At 39.8% G+C, this 21,765-nt stretch overlaps 1 protein-coding gene across 3 annotated transcripts in view; it reads left to right on the top strand.

Annotated features, from left to right (window-relative positions):
- Window positions 1-21,765, top strand: part of rtel1 (regulator of telomere elongation helicase 1) — a 132,203-nt gene that overhangs the window by 8,565 nt on the left and 101,873 nt on the right. The window contains exons 2-7 of one of the 3 annotated variants that reach the window (XM_078555291.1): window positions 5,548-5,657; window positions 9,134-9,329; window positions 12,717-12,810; window positions 14,322-14,403; window positions 16,338-16,398; window positions 21,565-21,640. In XM_078555291.1, the coding sequence (XP_078411417.1) occupies window positions 5,556-5,657; window positions 9,134-9,329; window positions 12,717-12,810; window positions 14,322-14,403; window positions 16,338-16,398; window positions 21,565-21,640 (611 nt within the window). In that variant the 5' untranslated portion in view covers window positions 5,548-5,555. Of the gene's footprint in view, window positions 1-5,547; window positions 5,658-9,133; window positions 9,330-12,716; window positions 12,811-14,321; window positions 14,404-16,337; window positions 16,399-21,564; window positions 21,641-21,765 lie in introns of those variants that run through there. The other 2 variants (XM_078555292.1, XM_078555293.1) reach the window with 2 other exon arrangements.

The raw sequence follows: 21,765 nt of genomic DNA, 5'->3' as shown, positions 1-21,765 counted from the left end.
GAGGAATCAGAACAAACAGAGGTCTCAGAACAAGAAGTAGAAAGCAAGTGGGGGAAAAAAATGAGTGAATATACAGTACGCTGCAAAGGAAATATTACCAAAACAGAAAAGAAAAAGGGACAAGGAGTGGATGACAGATGAGATACTAGCAATGATGTTAGAAAGGGGAAAGAAAAGAAACACACCTGAATATTGTCATGACTCACTGGGGATAGTGCACTGTAATATCAAGCCCCACTGTTCCCCGAGCTGCGACAATTATGAAAAGTTTGATTAGACCACCAAATTGCCCAATTCTACCTAACTGTTTAATTTAGGTTAACAGAATACAAGCACAAGGTTTGTAAACTTAACAAGTAAATAAATGTTTATTAAACAAATTGTCTTTAACCAGTGGCAAAAAAAAGAAATGTGAACTGCTAATTTCCAACTCCATAACTTAAACTCTACCCCTTCTTAAACCCCTATATACACACACACCCCATGGATTTTAAGGGTGAGATAAAACAGTTCAATAGCTCCAATCCGGAGTACAGGATTAGATGGGTTGATTCTGATTAATGTCTTCCAAATTCCTTGCAGTTCGTTGTTAATAACACGAGATGTTGTTCCAGCACTTTCAGTCTGTAGTTCACTGGTTGCAAACTTGCTTTTCAATGTCTCTACAGGTGATTTTCCCCTTTTCCTCTTGACATAAAGTTTTTCAAAGAGAATAGGCTACAGAGATATGAAGAAAAAGCCAGCTAGCTGGCCTTGTAGATTTACTGGAATCTTACACACATAGGACAGAGAGTTTTAGGTATGTACTCTTTGCAGGCTAGGATCTCTCTGCTCACCGTTATCACACAAAACCTTGGTCAGCTGATCAGGAGCCAATTAAAATGTTGTTGCTAGGCAGTTCCCCTGAGTTCAGGACCCTTTCCAGCACCATTTTGTCCAACCTGGCATACTCTGTCTCAGAGGATATTTCTCATCCATTGTATATTCCTCATCCTGTTCCAGTGAACATTCTTTCAACTGCAGCCATGGTAGTTTTTCAAGCCACAGTTCCATTTTTAAAACCATAGTCCCACAGTAATAAAGAAAAATAAAAAGGTATGTTCCGTACAATATGATGAAATTGAAAATAAAATAAAGTGCATGCGGGCATCCCAAAGAGAAATGGTATCATGAGATGTATGATGAAATATTGGAGCTGGAAAGAAATCACAAAATGAGAGTTATGCATCAGAAGGTGAAATCTTTGACAGTAAGAAAGAAAGGGGTAATAACAGATAGTGGATGCGTAAAAGACAAAGGTGATAAAATATTGCAGAAACTTACCAAGGTTCCTTAAGCAGCACCTTCCAAACCCACGACTGCTACCATCTAGAAGGACAATGGCAGCAGATACATGGGAACACCACCACCTGGAAGTTCCCCTCCAAGCCACTCGTCATGCTGACTTGGAAATATATCACCATTCCTTCACTGTCACTGGGTCAAAATCCTGGAACTCCCTCCCTAACAGCACTGTGGATGTACATACACCACAGGGACTGCAGCAGCTCAAGAAGGCAGCTCACCACCACCTCCTCAAGGACAATAAATGCTGGCCTAACCAGCGACACCCAGATACCGTAAATGAATAAAAGAAAGGGGTGCAGTAGCAAAGGTTGGGCAGAAAATATGTGATTTATACGATGGTCCAAACCGAGGAAGTCCTCGAGAGGCAAACAATGGATCAAACCTTATGATACCAGAGGTAAAGAATGCTCTGAAATTGATGAGTACAAGAAAAGTTCCAGGCATAGGTGAAGTAACAACAGAACATTTAAAAGCCCTTGGAGAAACAGAAGTAGAAGTGATAACAGAAATTTGTGATCAAATATATACCAAAGGATATATCCCGAGTGACTTGAGACATTCATTATTTGTTAATTTACCTAAGAAACCTAAATAAATTGCATACAATCATTTTAGAACTCTCAGCTTAATGAGTCATCTCATTAACTTGATTTTGAAAATAATAATAAAAAGAAAAAAAAACCCATTTGAAGTAGAAACTGGTGAAATACAGCCTGGATTTAGGCCTGGAGTAGGAACGAGAGAGGGAATATTTAACCTAAGAACAATCTTTGATAAGTATATCGGCTTTATAGACTATGAAAAAAAAAGTTTGATTGTTTTTATCACCAAAAGTTGATAGATCTGTTGCTGAAATACAACATTGACAGTAAAGATGTGAGATTTATTCATGCTCTATATTGTGACTAAATAGTGAATATCAGGCTAGAAGATGGACAATCAGACATGCTTCAAGTGAAGAGAGGGGTACAACAAGGCTTGTACTGTCAGCAAAATTATTCAATCTGTACACAAATATTCCGAGAATTAGATGTACTTCCAGGGGTAAAAATTGCAGCAAGAACATAACAAACTTGTGGTATGCTGACAACGTAGAGGTACGCTGATAACGCAGCGCTACTTGCAGCATCAGAAGAGGCCCTACAAAATATCATAGATCAAGTAAAATCTAGAAGTTTAAAATATAGATTGAGTATGAGCACCAAAAAGACAAAAACATTGGTAGTTAGAAGGAACACATTAGAAGAAACTAGGGTGAAGATTGAAGTGGATGGTGTCACACTGCAACAAGTAGATAAGTTTGTCTAATTCGGACTAATGATAACAGAAGATGGCAGATATGATGCATAAGTTAGAAGAAGGATAGAGATAGCCAGGAGTAATTTTGTGAAGATGAAGGATGTGTTAGTAACAAGGAAAAAAACTCGTAAGATGCTACATTCTATCCACTTTCCTGTATGCCTCAGAAACCTGGACAATAAGTAAAGATCTATGGAAGAAAATAGAGGTCTTTGAAATGTGGATGCTAAGACGTATGCTGAAAATTCCATCTGCAGACCATAATGCAAATGAAGAGGTGCTTGAAATTGCAAGAGCAAAAAGAACTGTTAGAAAGTGACATCCAGATAAGAAAATGTCAGTATTTTGGCCGTTTGATAGAGAGCAAAGTGGAGGGCAGCAGAAAGAGGAGTCCACCTTGGCACAGTTGGAGACGGACATCACAGAGCAGTTGCAGACGAGCTACAGTGGATGTGTGAGGATGGTGCAAGACAGACAAGCATGGCATACCAAGACAGCAGATCACCTGCTAGGAGTAGCTACAAGCAGCAGCAGACTAGTTGAGATGAATGGCCTCTTTCTCTGTAGATTTTTATAATGTCAGTAAGACAGTTGTCATACATTTCATGGACTCCGGGCTGCAGTCCAAATTGAGGAATGCAATTTTGGCGATTGGATTGAATGTAGGTTTTGAAGCATAGCTCAAGGTATAGCAAGATTGTCTACCTCAGGCTTACCCTTGGGGCTGAATTTAATGGCTCTAGCACTGGCACCATCCACTGACTGGAAAGCTGGTAGCAACTCCTCCACGGCCATCTCTAGGAGCCCTGAAGGGATTAAATACCTATCAGGCAGTTAAGGGGTTCCCGAGCCTTTGAAGGCAAAGATTCTGCCTCCCAGAGATGCTGGCCAGTCAGAGGGCCCGCAGATCTTCAAAACAGGGCCACCTGGAATGTTGGTCACTGCTGCTCCAGGCCATCTGTAGTCCCAACAATCACGAAGGTGACACCAGAAGACAGTGAGTGGGGCAGGTTTGTCAGGTCAGTCAGACTGCAGGGGAAATGGGGATTTGTGTTAGTGAGGGGTGGGGCTCAGCTGTTTGAGTGGCGGTGGTGGAGAGGCGACACTCCATGGCATATGACCCCCCAAACAGTGGTGCTGCATTGAGGTCCTAATTGGCCACTTAAGGGATTCAGTTGGCCTCCAGGTGGACAGACCATTCTTGACCCACCCTGTTCCTGACTTAATTGGGATGAGTTGGGTGCATGGCAGGCTCTCCACTGTGCATCCTCCCACCCGATTAAACAGCAGCCCTTGCCTCCCAGCCCAGTTTCAGAGGGGTGGGGTGAAGAAATTAAATTCCATCCTAAGTGAGAAGTCAGGCAGGTGAACAGAAATGTGCCAGAGCGGGATGCTAAACACGGTAACTTGATGTTGGGCAGTCAGACAGAACATCAACAGTTATCATGACAGTCATTAGAATTGTAACTTAAGAATTGACTTATAATGTATATAGAATATTGTGATCTAATTCCTGCAACTTCTATGTGAATATAAATAAATAGTTAATTTTAAAAAGAAAGGAACGAGTGAATCACATTGCGTAGAGTTTTGTCAGGTCCTCCTGTCCAACGGAGCTGTTTTTGAGTGATTAGTGCCTTGTTGCTGGGCAAGTTGGCTTGGGAGAGGATGCTGCTGTTGGACTGCCTTCACCAGATTTAGAGGATCTTGCAAAGGTACCACTGGTGATACTTTTGCGGTGCTTTGAGGTACCTGCTGTAGGTTTTCAAAGTCTCCAAAGTGTACAGCAGTGTGGGGAATCACTGCTGCCCAGTAAGCCATGATCTTAGTCTTGGGTTTGAGACATGTTATTCATATGCCTGACATTAGATTCCCAAAGTGACTGCCATGAACTTGGTCGTGGCAAGAGACTCCCAGAAGAACAGCGGAAACGAGAGTCGAAAGACTTCGTGGGGAATATGCAGAGGCGAAGTTGAGGCGTAAGAGGGAGCACATAAACCTCCAAATAACCTGTCCACCCAAACTTTCAAGCACCATGTGCCCTACGTGGCAGAGTCTGCAGATCGCACATTAGACTTATCAGCCATCTCAGAACCCATTGAACCAGAGTGGAAGCAAGTCATCCCCATTTTCGAAGGATTGCCTAAGAAGAAGTATAATTCTCAAAATGTTAACTTGAATTCTGGACTATTGTGCATTTGAATGCTCTTAGCAGCTTCTCACTGATGTTTCATTGCTTGCAGTGTATTGTACAGTACATTGCTGTGTTTATATATCTTACAGTAGTGAGTCTGAAATATTGCACACTTTTGTATGTTTGAGAATGCATTAAAGGTTCAAGAAGTTTTCAATTGAAAGCATATTTAATCACACATAAAATGAACGTATGAAGATGTTATGAATGAATTGTAGTAGAGTTTAGTAGAATTGAAGAGGATCAGCATTCAGTATTGTATTTTATTCATGTGCTGCTTTTTTGCTGAGCTTCAAGTCTTTTTAACATTTTACTTTCTTATGAGCCAGAAGGGCAAATGGGCAGTATTTTGTTTATGAAACAGGAAAGACTTTCATGTGAACTGTAAATTTTGGAATAAAAACAGAAAATGCTGCAAATACTCAGGTCAGGCAACATCTGTGGAGAGAGAAACAGAGTTCATCAATTTGAGTTCTAATGAAAGGTCATTGACCTGAAACATTAATTCTCCACAAATGCTGCCTGACCTGCTGAGTATTTGCAGTACTTTCTGTTTTAATTTCAGATTTCCAGTATCTGCAGTATTTTGCTTTTGTACTAGTAAATTTAGAAAATTGATAAATATTATCTCATTTATGTATTTTCTTTTAACTGGATTACTTTTAATTTCTGTGGGGTGTTTTTTGTTTTATTTTGTTCCCTTTCAGATACCAAGATGCCCAAAATACAGCTTGATGGAATTATGATAGATTTTCCTTACATACCTTATAAATGCCAAGAGGATTATATGTCTAAGGTGATAGAATGTCTACAAAAGGTAATGTGCTATGTATAATGCGTAACATTATAATGCAGCTTTATTTTCACTGTTTTTCCTCCGGGCATTTAACAAAAATTGCATCCAATTTTGCAGCAAACCAAGCTGTTATTCATTCATTCAATGAAACCAAGCATCTCCTGCAGTATTAATGGTTCTGCAGCAATCCATAAACATGATGAATGCAAACGTTTCTAGTTCTGGTTAATAGTGTTGTTACAATAGTATAGTCAGTGCACAGCAAACTGCACTGCTCTAAATTCATGTTATAGTAAGGAACTGCATTGTAAAGTTATTTTAATGTTTTTCTTGCAACATTTAGTGCCTGACCCTTCTAATCCTTTGTACTAAGGTTGTGTTCAGTGAGGTGTTATGCAATAACCATCCAGCTTGCTTGCAGTAGCATTAGAGTTACCATTCCTTTTGTGAGTCTAGTTGGCTTTGCAACTGTAGAGGCATTTAATGGCCTTGACCTTACCTCCTGTGGACACAGTTAAGAATATCATTGAAGGTAATCAGGGCATATACACAGACACTTCATATCCACCCAATTGCATTGATGCCAATTGTATTATCCAGCTTTCTCCATTGCTAAGATCAGCTAACTCACAAGAACCTTGGGATTGAGCCTGGATCATATTGAGCTGTATGGCTTGATACTGCAGACGGTTGAGCCATCAGGAAAGTCTATAATAATGAGAATTTCAAGTTGCGTCATAAACCATGCAAACGAAACTGGATTAGTTACTAAATCTCGAGCTCCAGCTGTGTTGGCTGAAATGTGATGTTCCTGTTTATAAAATCTAATCCCTAGTGGGTGAAAGTCCAAAATAGAGAACTATCCTTCATTAGTACAATGTAACCACAGCCTGCTTGATCAATAGCTCCAAGGCAGCCAAAGACTGCTTGTTTACTCCTTAATATCTGGGAGTGCTGGTAGCATTGGTGTTCAAAGCCAGAACAAAGTTGCAACCTTTTGCATCGAATGGTGGTAGGTATTTGTCAAGTAAATATCTAGGTTAGGTACTGTGAGGGGACTAAGACCTCACACTATATTTTTATAAAATGTATATAGATTTCCTCGTGGCTACTTCTAAAATTTTAAAAAACTGGACAAAGACCTTTTAGAATAGCTGAGCCTAAGTCTGTCTGTGATCCATGAATAAAAAGAGCTATCTGGCAGTATCAAAGAAACTTGCACCTCGTTATCTCTGAAGAGACACTAACAACCCCCCTATGGGCTGCACAGACCAAATTCGAAGAGAACTAAACAAAGTTCATCTGCATTTCATAACCCAGGTTGACCAACTAGAGTCTACTCATCTGCTAGGACAAAGGGTCATGCAACCTTTCTTTCCATTCTTAATGGTTGAGACATTTAACCATCTCAGGGACCCAGATGAGGGATACATATCCCTTGTCAAAGCCAGTGGAGAGGTGGGAGTCATGCAACATGGACCTCTAGCTTGTGTGACCAGTAATATTGCCTTGCTGTCTGACAAAATTTCAGTCTGCTGTTTACCGTTATACAAGCAGCCTCACAGAAAAGGGGCTTGGCCCAGATTGGATACCTGGCCCCGTCTACACTGTTTCTGATGGAACTTTTGTATCATCGCCTACAAGACTGATCCATCTCTGTTTGTCTATCTCACTGTGTGAAGTCAACACCTCCAGAGAAGTGAATTGTCCAGCATCGGTTTCAGCCTGCTGACCTCCGTGAAGGAATACCTAATTAGACTTTGATTCTGGACTCTGGAACCCATGTGAAATACCATTTTTTTCCCTCTGTGGTCTCTGCACTGTAAATCTTTCTTTTCTCTATCCCTCTTTTACTGTATGACTGCAAAGGGGGCAGCATTGCAACATCCCTGCCCCCAACCCCCCGCCACACACATTTTACTGTGTGCAAATAAAGTAGCCCTTTGAGTTCATCTTATCTCAAGTTTGCTGTGGAGTTTTCAATCAAGATTGGATCACACCAAAACTGAGGGGTTGGGAAATACGCCATTGCTTATAAAGGGGGAATCGAACCAAGACGCCTTTCTGTTTATGAATATACGAATTAGGAGCAGGAATAGGCCACTTGGCCTCTCGAGCCTGCTCAGCTATTCAATAAGATCATGGCTGATCTGATTGTAACCTTTCACCCCCTTGTTTATCAAGAATCTATCTACCTCTGCCTTAAACTCTGCTTCCACCACCTTTTGAAGAAGAGAATTCCAATGACTCACCACCCTCTGAGAGAAAAAGTTTCTCCTCATTTCTGTCTTAAATGGGCGACCCCTTATTTATGATATCTAGTCCTAGATTCTCCCACAAGAGGAAACATCCTCTCCACGTCCACTCTCTCAATACCCCTCAAGATTTTAAAGGATTCAGTCAAGTCGCCGCTTACTTTTCTAAACTCCAGTGGATAGAAGCCTAGCCTGTCTAACCTTTCCTCATAAGACAACCTGCCCATTCCTGGTATTAGTCTAGTAAACCTTCTCTGAACTGCTTTTAACGTATTTACATCCTTCCTTAAATAAGGAAACCTATACTGTACACAGTACTCCAGATGTGGTCTCACCAATGTCCTGTATAACTGAAGCATAACCTTCCTACTTTTATATTCAATTCCCCTCACAATAAACAATAACATCCCATTAGCTTTCCTAATTACTTGCTATACCTGCGTGCTAGCCTTTTGTGAATCATGCACTAGGATACCCAGATCCCTCTGAATCTGAGCTCTACAATCTCTCACCATTATGATAATATGTTTCTTTTTTATTCTTCCTGCCAAAATGGACAATTTCACATTTGCTCACATTATACTCCATTTGTCTGATCTTTGCCCACTCACTTAACCTTACTATGTCCCTTTGCAGCCTCCTTATGTCCTCGTCACAACTTACTTTCCTGCCTACCAGACTGGTGGTGAGAGGAGAAATTAGTGCTGTTTAAATTAACCCCCTTCCTGTCCGTAACAGTACATTTAATTGTTTTGTGTGTAAGGCGTTTTCGATGAAAATTAGCGCATGTGGCTAAATGAAAATTAATGCATGTGACTGAAACAGGGTTCCAGTATTAATACCTGTGGCTAATCAGTGATTTCTACAGGGCAGTACTGTACCAATTGATACTGTTGTTTGCATATTATTAAGCAATAGGTCTTGGCCAGTCGCGATATGAGTTATGGGACATTTTTGTTAAATATGGTGAAATTATAAGTGTTCTTTATACAAGGGTTTCGATTTAGCTTTAAATGGTAAACAGCGGAAATTTTCCCCTATATTTCATTCACGAAACTGACCAATGTGCATGAAGATTTATTGGTCCACCCATTTTCCAAACCTTTCCCCTCTATGCATTTTTCTAGTATAGAAATTAGTGTTTCCCTTTTTGCACCTACTGGCTTGTGATACTTCTGTTAGTGAATATTATACTACAAGAGGATAGTTTATTTTCTGGTGCATTCTGTTCTTGTTTTGCAGAAAGTAAATGGGGTTCTGGAAAGCCCTACTGGCACAGGAAAAACGCTTTGTCTGTTGTGTGCTTCTTTGGCCTGGAGAGAACATTTAAGAGACAGTATTTCAGCAAATAAAATATCCCGTAAATTGAATGGGGAAGAGCTTTTTGATGGCCGGTCTTTGTCTTCATGGGGCAGTGCATCTATAGATGCTGACTCCGGTAAGATCATCTTTCATCTTGTTTTCCTTATCCCATTAGTTGTCTGTTTTCCTGACAGCAGTGATTTACGCTAAGGCTCCGGCACCCCTCTGGCTTCTATCACAAACCAGTGACTTTTGGCAGTAATATGACAACGGGATGCGACACAGATGATCCTCTTCTGTCCTAACCTGACATCCATAAATGTGTACTTTTCTCCCATGGGCTGTCTGAGGTAGAGCTGAGATTGGAATCCTGACTATTTTTTCCCCTTCCTAGCCCTGGTGCATTGATACCAATTGCAGTGCTGCCACCACTGCTTCTGCTTTGGCCTTGTTTTAGGGCAAACCTGGAAAACTCAGATATTGTAATTAAAACCCCACCTTGATGAATTCATTAAGTAAGAACTGTGCGATACTTATTCGGCAAAAGCATTACTGATCCTGGTACCATATCTGAGCAGGTGTCTGGAGGTAGCACCAAGTAGAGTTGGGAGTTTTTATAAGACCTTTTGCTGGTGAGGTTTTGAAAATAGAGACATTTTGTGCATGAATTGTGAGCATTAATAATAAGCGTTGCCAAAGCCAATGTTCCTGAGCTTGAAAAGAGAAAAGTGGACCAGGTTTTTTATTGGCTAACTATTATATTTATCCAAGTGTAGAAGCCAGGCAGGCTCAACTCTCCTGACGATTAAATACTGTACTTCATCCAGCATACGCACAAAGCACAGTCATTTTGGTGAGTTATACAAGGGCCACTGCTACCTTTAGAACTCTTCTTTAATATGTATTGACACTTCAGAGATAAAAGGTGTTTATATATTTAAAAAGTTGCATAATTTGACCATAAATTATTCAGAGCTTTAACACTACCTGATTTCCTCAAGTGCTATAGGGAAACAAAATCCAAATATCACTGGCTTTAAATCCCCTGCATTGAAATTGTGTTGGAGCATGTGACATCACCGCATGGTATGTCCTTTAGTTGAGTAACTTTTTTGGGCTCGGATGGTCTAAAATGACTTTTGCTCATTCATTTGGAACATGTGAACAGAGACAAGGAATAAGCCCAAACTGAAGCAGTTGGGTTTAGTTAGGCAGCAGTGGAGGAATCAAACCTACATTGTGCCATTCAGTAACACTGTGTGGTGTTCAAAGTGCTGTGCCACTATGTTATATACATTAGAAATTTAACCACAATTCTGGTTTGAATGTATTCCAAAAATATAAATACTCAAGTTTATGATAATGAGTGAATTATAAAAAACACAATTTTCACTAAGTTCAAATGTCTAGTCTATGATAAATTAACAAAGGTGACTGACCAAAGGTTTTGCCATATCTTTGATTAAGCCAAAAGCAAAAAACTGCGGATGCTGGAAATCCAAAACAAAAACAAAAATAAAAATACCTGGAAAAACTCAGCAGGTCTGACAGCATCTGCGGAGAGGAACACAGTTAACGTTTCGAGTCCGTATGACTCTTGAAGAGATGGAGCAATAAAAATCAGGGATGGGGATGGGCAAGAGGTCAGAATTGGAGGAGTACATGTTGATACTTGCCACTCAGTTCTTCATTGACTTTTTCATTGATGCTCTGCCTTTGTCAGCTGTTCGATGTGCATGCTAATTTCCTATTTTGGGGCATATACCACTGGTTTTAGACAAAGGAGGAATAAACAATCAGTTAAATGTCTCTCAATTTTGAAGATAGCCTCTAGGTGGCTTGATAACCATTCCTCTCATGCTCACATGTCCGTCCTTGGCCTGCTGCATTGTTGTAACGCAAACTGGAGGAACAGCACCTTATCTTCCGACTAGGCGCTTTACTGCCTTCCGGACTGAATATTGAGTTCAACAATTTTAGATCATGAACTCTCTCCTCCATCCCCATCCCCTTCCCGTTCCCCCTTTTTTCCAATAATTTATATAGATTTTTCTTTTTTATTTTCATTTTTCCATTATTTTTAAATGTATTTCCATCCATTGTTTTATCTCTACCTTTTAGCCTATTTCGATTCCTTCCCCCCACCCCACCCCCACTAGGGCTATCTGTACCTTGCTCGTCCTGCTTTCTACCCTTAATATCACCTATTATCACATTCCTTAGATAATATCACCACCTTCAACACCTCTTTGTCCTTTTGTCTATGACATCTTTTGGTTATCTCCACCTATCACTGGCCCTCTATCCAGCTCTACCTGTCCGCCCCCCCCCCCCCTTTAAACCAGCTTATATTTCACCTCTTTTCTATTTTTCCTTAGTTTTGTTGAAGAGTCATACGGACTCGAAACGTTAACTGTGTTCCTCTCCGCAGATGCTGTCAGACCTGCTGAGTTTTTCCAGGTATTTTTGTTTTTGTTTTGGATTTCCAGCATCCGCAGTTTTTTGCTTTTATCTTACTGTTATAATTTTCCCCACTTTAACACAGCTTTAGTTATTATATGCTTCCACCATTTAAGTGACATTGATGCTATGCAAAACCAAGCATTTAAGTTAAGTAAGTGGGTCCTTATGTGAGACCACATCTAGAATACTGTGTACAGTATTGGTCCCCTTATTTAAGGAAAGATGTAAATGCATTGGAAGCAGTTCAGAGAAGATTTACTGGATTAATACCTGGAATGGGCAGGTTGCCTTATGAGGAAAGGCTGGCCAGGTTAGGCTTGTATCCACTGGAGTTTAGAAGAGTAAGAGGTGACTTGATTGAAACATATGAGATCCTGAGGGGTCTTGACAGGGTGGATGTGGAAAGGTTGTGGGAGAATCTGGAACTAGGAGTCGCTGTTTCAAAATAAGGGTTTGCCCATTTAGGACAGAGATGAGGAGAATTTTTTTTCTGAGGTTTGTGAGACTTTGGAATTCTTTTCCTCAAAAGGTGGTTGAGGCAGAATCCTTGAATATCTTTTAAGGCAGAGGTAGATAGATTCTTCATGAGCAAGGGTGAAAGGTTATCAGGGGTAGGCAGGAATGTGAAGTTGAGGTTAAAATCAGATCAGCCATGATCTTATTGAATGGCGAAGCATGCTTGAAGGGCCGTGTGGCCTATTCCTGCTTCTAATTCGTATGTTTGTATAATCACTCCAACGGAATTTCTCAGTCCTTAATATCTATATTAGAATTTCAGTTGACAGCTCCTTTGTGTCTTCATTGCAAATCTGAAAACCATTCTTGTGCTGTCCAATGAACATGCTCATACAGTGATTTCGTTAATAGGAAGACAGGACAAAATACCTGATTGATCTGGCTGCCACATGTTGCCAATACTGTCCTGATATGTTTAGAAAGTTACATAGTTATTGCTTTACTAGTGTTTAAACCTGAATCCAATTTTGCATTTTACATGTCTCAGTGTCTCACTTTTACCTTTTCGATGATGTGTTAATATTATCTGAATTTCTCTACTCAGCAAGTTACAGTGATATCCCAAAGATCATTTATGCCTCAAGGACACATTCACAACTCACTCAAGTTATTAATGAGCTAAGAAGCACAGCATACAGGTGAGATATTTATTTTGGAGCAGCTCCGTTAACCTTTTTTTTGAACTTCAGTGACAGGTTTAATGGGCACTAAGATAGTGAACTATTACTAGCTAGTTTTTGGCAACATACTTCAGTGTAAACAATCTTAACACTGTTAATAGTGGCTGTTACTTAATTGGCAATTATGTTGATTTTTAAAAAATTTAGCACCTTTACCTGCGCTACAGAGATTTATGGGTCAGGTTTTGGGTCAGGACCCCCATTTGACCCTGTCGTTGGGTCTTGACCCAGCATTGTGAGAGAAACAGTCACGAAGCAGTAATTTTCTCTGATTTGGCAAATTAGTGGCCAGAGGATGGGCTCATTGTCCAATTAAAGATGGTGTGCGGGCTCTCTAAGCTTGAGGGTCAACAGGAAAGGCCGGGGTTGGACTGCAGGCCAACTGGAAAATTCCTCCAGGAAAATGGCCTGGGGTGGAGATGGTGCCGGCATGCTGGGCTGTAGCGTGAATTTCCGTTCCCACCCACCTCCAAAAATTCTGCCCTATGATTGTGAGCTTTCAAAAGCTTGCCTTTTCAGAATTCCCTGCATTACATGTTTGTATTTCCTTTATTGAAAACTAACTGAGAGTTCTCTGGAACTGAAAATTTCAGTGATCTGATGTTCTGAACCTCTGGTTTGACCAGCTACATGTAACAAAGGACCAATGTGAACTGGTTCGGATTATGTTGTAGAATAATTTCTACTGCAGGAAGTTATTGTAAATTATTCTACATGTGACAGTTTAAGAATAAAAATGATTTTACATCCCTTGTTTTCTCTTGAAGTAAATGGGGTCCTTGGCACATACACAGTTGAAGAGATTGCAGTTGATGCTACAAATTAGCTTTAAATGGCTGTTTCTTTGGGTTGATTTTCATGTTACAATTTGTGTGATGGGCTAAGATTATGTTGGGTATCATCTGGCACTGTTGAGCAATTGAATCTGTGTTACTTCACCTTGTGGAACTGTAAATTCATGCTCTGCAGTGTTTGACAAGGTGTTTACTAAAACCCGCTTTCACAGATCACCACCTTCAACACCTCTTTGATCCTTTTGTCTGTGACATCTTTTGATTATCTGCTCCTATCACTGCTTGCTTATCTCCACAATCACCACACCCTCAACTTCTCTCTCCCCCCGCCCCCCACCTTAAACCAGCTTATATTTCTCCTCTCTCCTAACTATGCTTCAGTTCTGCCAAAGGGCCGTGAAGGCTCGAAACGTTAACTGATTTCTTCTCCACCGATGCTGTCAGACCTGCTGAGTTTTTCCAGGTAATTCTGTTTTTGTTTTGGATTTCCAGCATCCGCAGTAGCTTTTAGCTTTTTGTTTTTATATATGTTTATATTCAAGTTTATTGTATTCAAAATTATAGTTTCTGAATGTTTGCATATACTATGTGATGGAAAATACAGATTCAGTAGTTCGAATTAATGTCAAAATCACTGCATTGTAACTACTTCTTTCACTCCCATTACCTATGTAGACCAAAGGTGTGTGTTCTTGGGTCAAGAGAACAGCTGTGCATCCATCCTGAAGTAATGAAACAGGAAAGCAATCATGTAAAGGTAAAAATGTTTCTGAATTGTATTCAAATTATTTTTCTTGGGTCACTTTCTCTAGTTGCATTTTTGTTGTTTGCCTGCTTTTATCCTCCAAATCGTGAAGAGAACCCAACTGATTTGTGATATTATCTTGGGACACTATAAAAATATAAGAGATGAGAAAGAAAGTGAAATAATTTTGAAGTACTATTTAAGAAAATTGGAATAAATTAATTTATTAAATGTGTTGATGTGAATCAGAAATAATTGCTGGTTACCAACAATTACTAGAATGCAAAATTGATAAGCGATTACATGAAGTATCAATCATTTTCTGTCTAGTGCATGTTGACTGGATATCTTTCTTTGAAGCCAACTAACTAATTGAAAAGGCAACTTTGCCATAAGCTTTATTCTTGTTGGAAAAATGCAGGGACCATAAATTAGAGGAATAACGTTCCTATCGATTGTAGATTTGTAACATCATGCATAAAATATTGTATTTTGAGTTTTGCATATCATTGTTGTAAAAATTGGACAAAATTTCATTAGGATTTGAGGATCAGTGTTTGTTCTCTGGAAGTGTTGTTTGTAGTGTAGCTGTTTATGTTGGGTTGCTTAAATTGCCTCTGCAGATATCTATGAAACTGACTACATTTCCTTGCTGTGTTTCTTTATTGGCAACCTTGTACTTATAGAGGTCTAGTGGCACAGCATCCTGCCTCTGAGCCAGAAGCTCAGGGTTTGAGTTCCACCCCTGGATTTGATGGCCAAGGAAGCTGTGTTCATAACACGGCCAAACTGGTTGAATATCAACCTGCAAATCCTTCTAACATGTACTATTGGCAGGCAGCAAGAGTAGGAGAGATTCCTGGTCCTTGTGATCTCCTTGTGATAGAAAGTAAGTTGGAGCCTCTACCATCACTATCCATAGCTTCAGACTACAAATGCATGTAAAAGTGCATGTTGCCACAGCAACTCGGACTCCACGAGTGAACTGTATCATACCACACCACCACTTCTTATAGCTAACTCTGGTCGTCATGAATTGTTAAATATGTAAGTTATTATAAACTAAAATTTAAATTATTGTTTGTCTTTATCAAAGTGTGCAATATCGGTGTTTGAGGTACAATGGAACCCCTATTTGATAAGAGCATTCCTTCCTGCAGAGTTCAACATTTGTTTACCACACTGCCCACTTAAAATTTCTTCGTAAGATTTTCAGTTCAAGAATAATTTTGCTTTGTGCAGCTGTGCCCACTAAGATCCAGCAAACTCATTTCATGCAGGTCTCTTAAGCCAGCGAGAGAAGACATTAATTCAGGATGAATTCAAAAATGATAAAATTGTGTGCTAATTTCCTGTGCTGCTGAATCCCACAGATGCAGACTTTTTAACCTTTTGTTGCCAGTAGGGATGTCTTTTTAAGCAAATTCAATTTCAGAAAAATCTGTTCTGCAAAGCATTGTTGTACTTTGAGGCTTTCAAGGAGAATCAGATTTGTAATGATTCTTTCATTCTGCCTGCCATTTTCCTAATTTCAGAATTAATTCACTAGTGCTTCTGCAGAGAAAAGCTAGGAGTGAGTATCAGCCAGAACTGGGATTCAAGTTCAAGTTCCCCAGTGAGGATTCTAGCAGTTAGATTTATCTAATGGGTTCCCCATTCCTGTTCTATTTAAAATAGGTGATACATTAAAAGGCATGCCTTATGTATCCCCTGATGGTTCAGTGAATATTTGATCTATTCTGATCAAGAAGTTCACCAATTTGTATCCTGCTGTGTGCTAATTTAGCTGCTTTTAACCAGCACAGCTTAGAACCCTGGGTTAGGGAGACCACATTCATGGAAATTTAATGGAATTTTCAAATGCTAATTCCCATAGCTCAAGTAAATGATCAGACAGTATTTTTGTGCGCAGGATATATTAACTTGAGACTTGATTTTTCCTTCAGGTCCACATGTGTCGAGCAAAAATATCCACCCGCACTTGCCATTTCTATAACAATGTGGAGGGTAAGTGTTGAATACATGAATTCTAATATTGAGATTATGCATTCTCTGTCATAAAAAGCACTTGTATTTGGTTTAACACTCAATTGCTACCTCAATTGCTACCTCTGGAGCAGCAATCTCAGCTGCTGTTCAGCTTTGAGCTGAGCTTCATTTCCTATACTGTATTGATTCTGTTACAGGATCGCATTCTCCCAACTCCATAATATTCCACCTTTGCCTCATCTTGCTCCAGTGACCTAGATGCTGAAACAGAAACCCATGCTATTATCATCCAGGAGCTCAATTTCTTTATCACTTGCTTACTCATCTCCACAGCCCATAAGTTACAATGCATCTTCATGTCCTCTCCTGTACTCATTGTCCCTGTGCTTGCAAATCTCCACAGCTCCCTATGTCACAATCAATTAGCCTCCTCCCTTTCAAATCCTTCTGTGGCCTCCTTCATTTTCTGCTCATGCACGAGGTTACCCCTGTTCCCCATTCCATCTGTCACTGCTCATTCAGCTACTGTGCTCCTGCCCTCTGGACTATCCTTCCTCCAGCCCTCTGCATTGCTAATTCCTTTACTGCTTTTAGATTCCTTGGGCTGAATTTTGCTGCTCCTGGGGGAGGTGGGTTAGGAGGCCGGACTGAGGGCAAAGTTGCAAACCAGGTCAGCTACCCGCACGTTCCCCGCTCCCAGCAATCTTGCCGGTGACGGGGTTAACACAGCAGGGGCTACCTGCCTGGCAGCGGTGGGTAGTCAGTTAGGCCCATTAATGGATTGCCCTTCCACAATGATGGCCTGACAGCTATAGTCAGGAAGAATTTTTAATTTTTCCCAATGCTGCAGAACTCACCTCCATTTTGAAGCCCCCTCATGGTCTCCTAACTGCCAAAGCAGAGCCAGCCTCTTCCAACCACTGCCAGCCGAATATCGCTGTGGCCATCTTATTGCATTTCCAACCTCCTTGGTCCTCCCGCCATCCTTAATTGGACTCCTGGAGGTGGCTTCCCAATTGTCAATCTCTGGGAAGATCACGAATGACGTCTTGCCATGTCCACTGAAAGCTGGCCAACGTTGGGCTCGTGATCCAACCAGGAAATTTCAGCCCCTTATCTTTGTATTTTTCCACCTCTGATATTTACATATTTCCTTCTTCCTTTCCTCTCAGTGATCACTGTCTTATTTCTTCCTTGTAGGCTGCTTTGAGAGATCTTTACCTGCTCTATGTGAGGAGTAATACAGAAGTGGGAGTTGTTGATGAAACATTATAATCTAACGTATGGCAAAAAACCTTTCATGCCAAATTATCTTTGTTTTTCTTTAAAACTAGCAGGATAAATGAACTTGAAGCTTTGTCCATAACAACAAAGCAGGCTGTAAGACGATTAAATATATATATAGATGGCTTCCAGTGATAAGTTATGGTCTGCCCTTTGCTAGGGGTAGATTAAACTATAGATTTTCATCATTAATTCAATCTGGATGTGACCCTGCCAGTTCTGGTCACCTAAAATTTGATGCCTTGCTGTTTCTACAGTTGAATTTGAAAATTGCCACAGGCAGGCTATTAGTGAGGTTCTTTTTTAATTAGTTTCCTTTTCCAAAGAGTTCATACCATAATATTATTTTGGTAATCATTCCACTATGACAGAAGCAGGAGATATTTATTTTCACCACCTTAAACTTGGTCTTTTCTACCCTTTTCAGTTTTTTAAAAATCAGAATAAGTCTTGACTTAATATTTAGCAGGAAATTTTCAGACAGACAGCATCTCTGCTGCATGATGGATGCAGCTGATAATTAAATGCAAAATGTCAGCAGCATTTTCCATGACACTGATTTAACAAATGTAATTTTGTGGGAAAACCAACTCAAATCTTTTTTCCTTAATTTACATGTAAAATGCAGCTCAAGAATTAAAAATGTAATGAAACACAGCAAGCTTTAACAACCAGGAAGCCTCGGAGGGGAAAAAGCATACAAGCTTTTGAAATAGTCTCCTTTTATTCTCAGACCTAGAATTCCCTTCAACTGTGATAGAATCCACAACCCTGTCTGTCTCATTTCCCATGACCTTGCTCTCAGCCCATCCCTTTTTTTACCCCTCCCTACTGTCCCTCCCAACTACTATGATAGGGCCCCCTTTGCCTTCACCTTATACCCTACCAGTGTTAATATTTGACAGATAATCTCATTTGCAACATCTCTGATGTAATTCCACCATTTTACACATCATCTCCTCTACTTTCCAAAGGCACTGATCCAGCAGTGATACCCTGATTCAGTCTTCAATCTCCCCAACAACCTGCTCTTCATTTCTTGGCAAATTCTTATGCAAGTGCCGGAGATACTACAATTGCCCATTAACTTCCTTCCACACTACTGTCCAGAACCCCAACTACTCCTGGGTGAGAGAACAATTTATATTCTCCAGTTACTATACTGTATATTCTGCTGCACATTTATGAGAGCAAATACATATGAGATGACCATTTTGCTGAACACCTACCTTCCATCTACAGGGGTGACCACAATCCTTCTGTCACTTGCCACTTTACAACTATTTCACTGCATTCTGGCCTCATTGTCTTTGGTCTTTCTCTTGAAATTCTTGGAACAGCACTGCACCTTTCTGTTAAATGTTCTGTAAACCTCTGGTCTTAATATTGATTTTATTAACTTGTTATGGACAGGGGAGAAAGGCAAACCAGAACTCCTTTATTTTCTCGCCATCTGTCTGTAAGCAGAGGTTTTTTAATTTTTGAAATAGGCTGTGGAGTGTTTCCCAAACCTTGTTTGTGACGCCAATTTTAGAATCATAGAAAGTTTATGGCACAGAAAGACCTGGGCCGGTCACAAATTGAGCCACCCAGCCTAATCCCACTTTCCAGCATTTGGTCTGTAGCCCTGCAGGTTACTGGACTTGAGGTGCATAAAGTGACTTGCAGCAAACTCTCTTTAGGGTTAAATTATAAGCATAATTTATTCACACATTCAACCCCGTGGAGGGGGAGGTGGGGGGAGTCACAATTTCATATACACACAAGTACACAATAAGAGGAGTTTTTACAACTATGAATCAGAATTAAAAGAAAAAAAAGTCCACTTGTATGGATACCAGTTCATGTGATTGCCAGAGTCCATGGAGGGTTCCTTCACGGAGGGGTTATGGATCTGGCGAGTTCAGCTAGCTGAAGCAGGAGTTGCAGAATTCCTTTAAAGCTGATGGTGATGCAGCGAGATGAGGTTGGTATACAGAGTCTTGGTCTGTTTAGCACTCAATGGTCGGAGTCTTCCAGAGAAACAGGCTTCGAGGAGGCTTAGACTTAATGCAGGCTGTTGGTCAGCCTGGAGTCCTGCTGTGGTGCTTGCAGACCGGAGGTTAAATAGCAGACTTTTGTGAATTTAGAAATGAAATGTTAACTTTCTAAAGGTCGGAAGCTTAGGTCATGTGATGTTGTCCATTAATGAGTCAGTTGCCGGCCAACGAGCAATTTTTATTCCTCTGGTGAAAATCCAGTTGTTCACCTTAGATGGTGGCTACCTCTACAGGCATAACAAGTTTTGATGACTCTCCCTTTGTTATTGAACCAGGCTGGAGAGACAAATTGTCTGCTGGTCCCTGGTTTCGTTGATTGTAATGCATCCTCAAAATGAGAGGTGTGGGTTGAGCTTTTGTCCTGTAACTGCTGTTGGAAATTTCCAGAAACTGTCGCCAACTTGTGAATCGTGACGTAGCAGCCATCTTGTGTTTCAACAAAGTCTACTTTTTAAATAGCAAAAAAGTAAGGTTTGATTTAAACAGTGATCTCTTTCATGCCTTAGGGGCATGACAAACATCAGACCTTAACTATAGTTCCCCCTTTATGATATTGAGTATCTACACTTCTAAAAACACTCATCCTTTAATTTATGATCCCTATACTTTTCCTTTAAGAATTTCATGAAACTTATGGGATTGTTGCTGGCTCCAAATCATCCTTATCAATATGAAAATACTCGAGGGGGAAAATAGGAACAGGAGCAGGTCCCTTAAGTCATTGTTGCTATATAGGTAGATCGTAGCTGGTCTGCACCTCAAATCCATTTATTTGCCTTTGCTTCATAATCCCTTGTTGCCTTTGCCTAATGAAAATCTATTGATCTCAGATAAAATTTCTATTGACCGAACATCAAGATTTTTCACTGCTCTTTGTGTGGAGAAAGTACTTCCTCATTTTAGTCCTAAGTATTATTTGTCTAATTGTAAGATGGCCCTGGTGCTGGATTCCCTTGCAGTGGAGATCGTTTATCCTTATTTATCCTGTCAAATCCCTTTATCATTTTAAATATTTCAATCAGATTATTCCTCAACCATCTAATCTCAAGAGAATACAAACCAAGTTTATGCAGCCAGTCCACAATTTAACACTTTTAAACCTTGGCTTCCTGGTCAATCTGCACCGTATGCCCTCCAAGGCTAATATATTCTTCTGAACTGCAATGTCCTAAACAGAATACACTGCTCTAGTTAGGGTCTGACCAAAGCTCTTTATGACTGTAGCATAATTTTCCCCCCTTGATATTCCAGCCCCTCCCTTGATATAAAATTGAGCATTAAAATGAAGAAATACATGGCAAAGAAAGCTTTATTGAATTTGTTAGTTGTATTGTAAAAAAAAAATGTATTTTTACTTAGATTTGAAAACGTCCATGCTTAGTTGCTTGGGTCTAATTGACGAATTGAAAAAAATATGCCGAAATAATAACGTTCGGTAGAAAATATTCTGTTGAACAGGTCAAATGCTGAATACAATATATCAGCCAATGGACTGAATATTATATTAAAATATACTTAGACATCTCAATTTGTAAACTAGATTATCAAAACATAGTCAACAGTTAAGTGATATAAAATGAAGTGCCACTTTTTTTCATATGTATCTGGTTTATGTTGTTCCACTCATTAGTACAGGTGAGCTGGAATCTCTATAATTAAATAATGCCTCTACACTTTACACTATCACATTTTGTACTTCAATATCTGTGTATTCAAAGGGAACATATTTCCACAAAATTTGATTTATCTCAAGAAATAAAGACTTCTATTAGTAGCCGTTCACCTACCGTTTGTTAAATTGTAGTAATATTGTTGTGCGCATCTCACTGATGGATTTCTTGGACTTCATTTGTTATTTCAGAAAAGAGCACTGAAAAAGAATTTACACAGTCCATTCTGGATGTAGAAGATCTTGTTAAAAGTGGCACTAAACACAGGTATAGTTTGTCAATGGCAAAAAATGTTTTAAAAAGATGATCCTTTTTAAAACACTTTTCTAATTACTAGGTTGAAGAGGGTATTGGCTCAGGACCTTTTTACTTATTGAGAAGGGATTGGTAGA

Source organism: Cetorhinus maximus, chromosome 13 (assembly GCF_964194155.1).
Source record: "Cetorhinus maximus chromosome 13, sCetMax3.hap1.1, whole genome shotgun sequence".
Lineage (NCBI taxonomy): Eukaryota > Metazoa > Chordata > Chondrichthyes > Lamniformes > Cetorhinidae > Cetorhinus > Cetorhinus maximus.
Note: the sequence above shows the minus strand (reverse complement) of the source record. Positions and strands in the feature narration are given on the sequence as shown.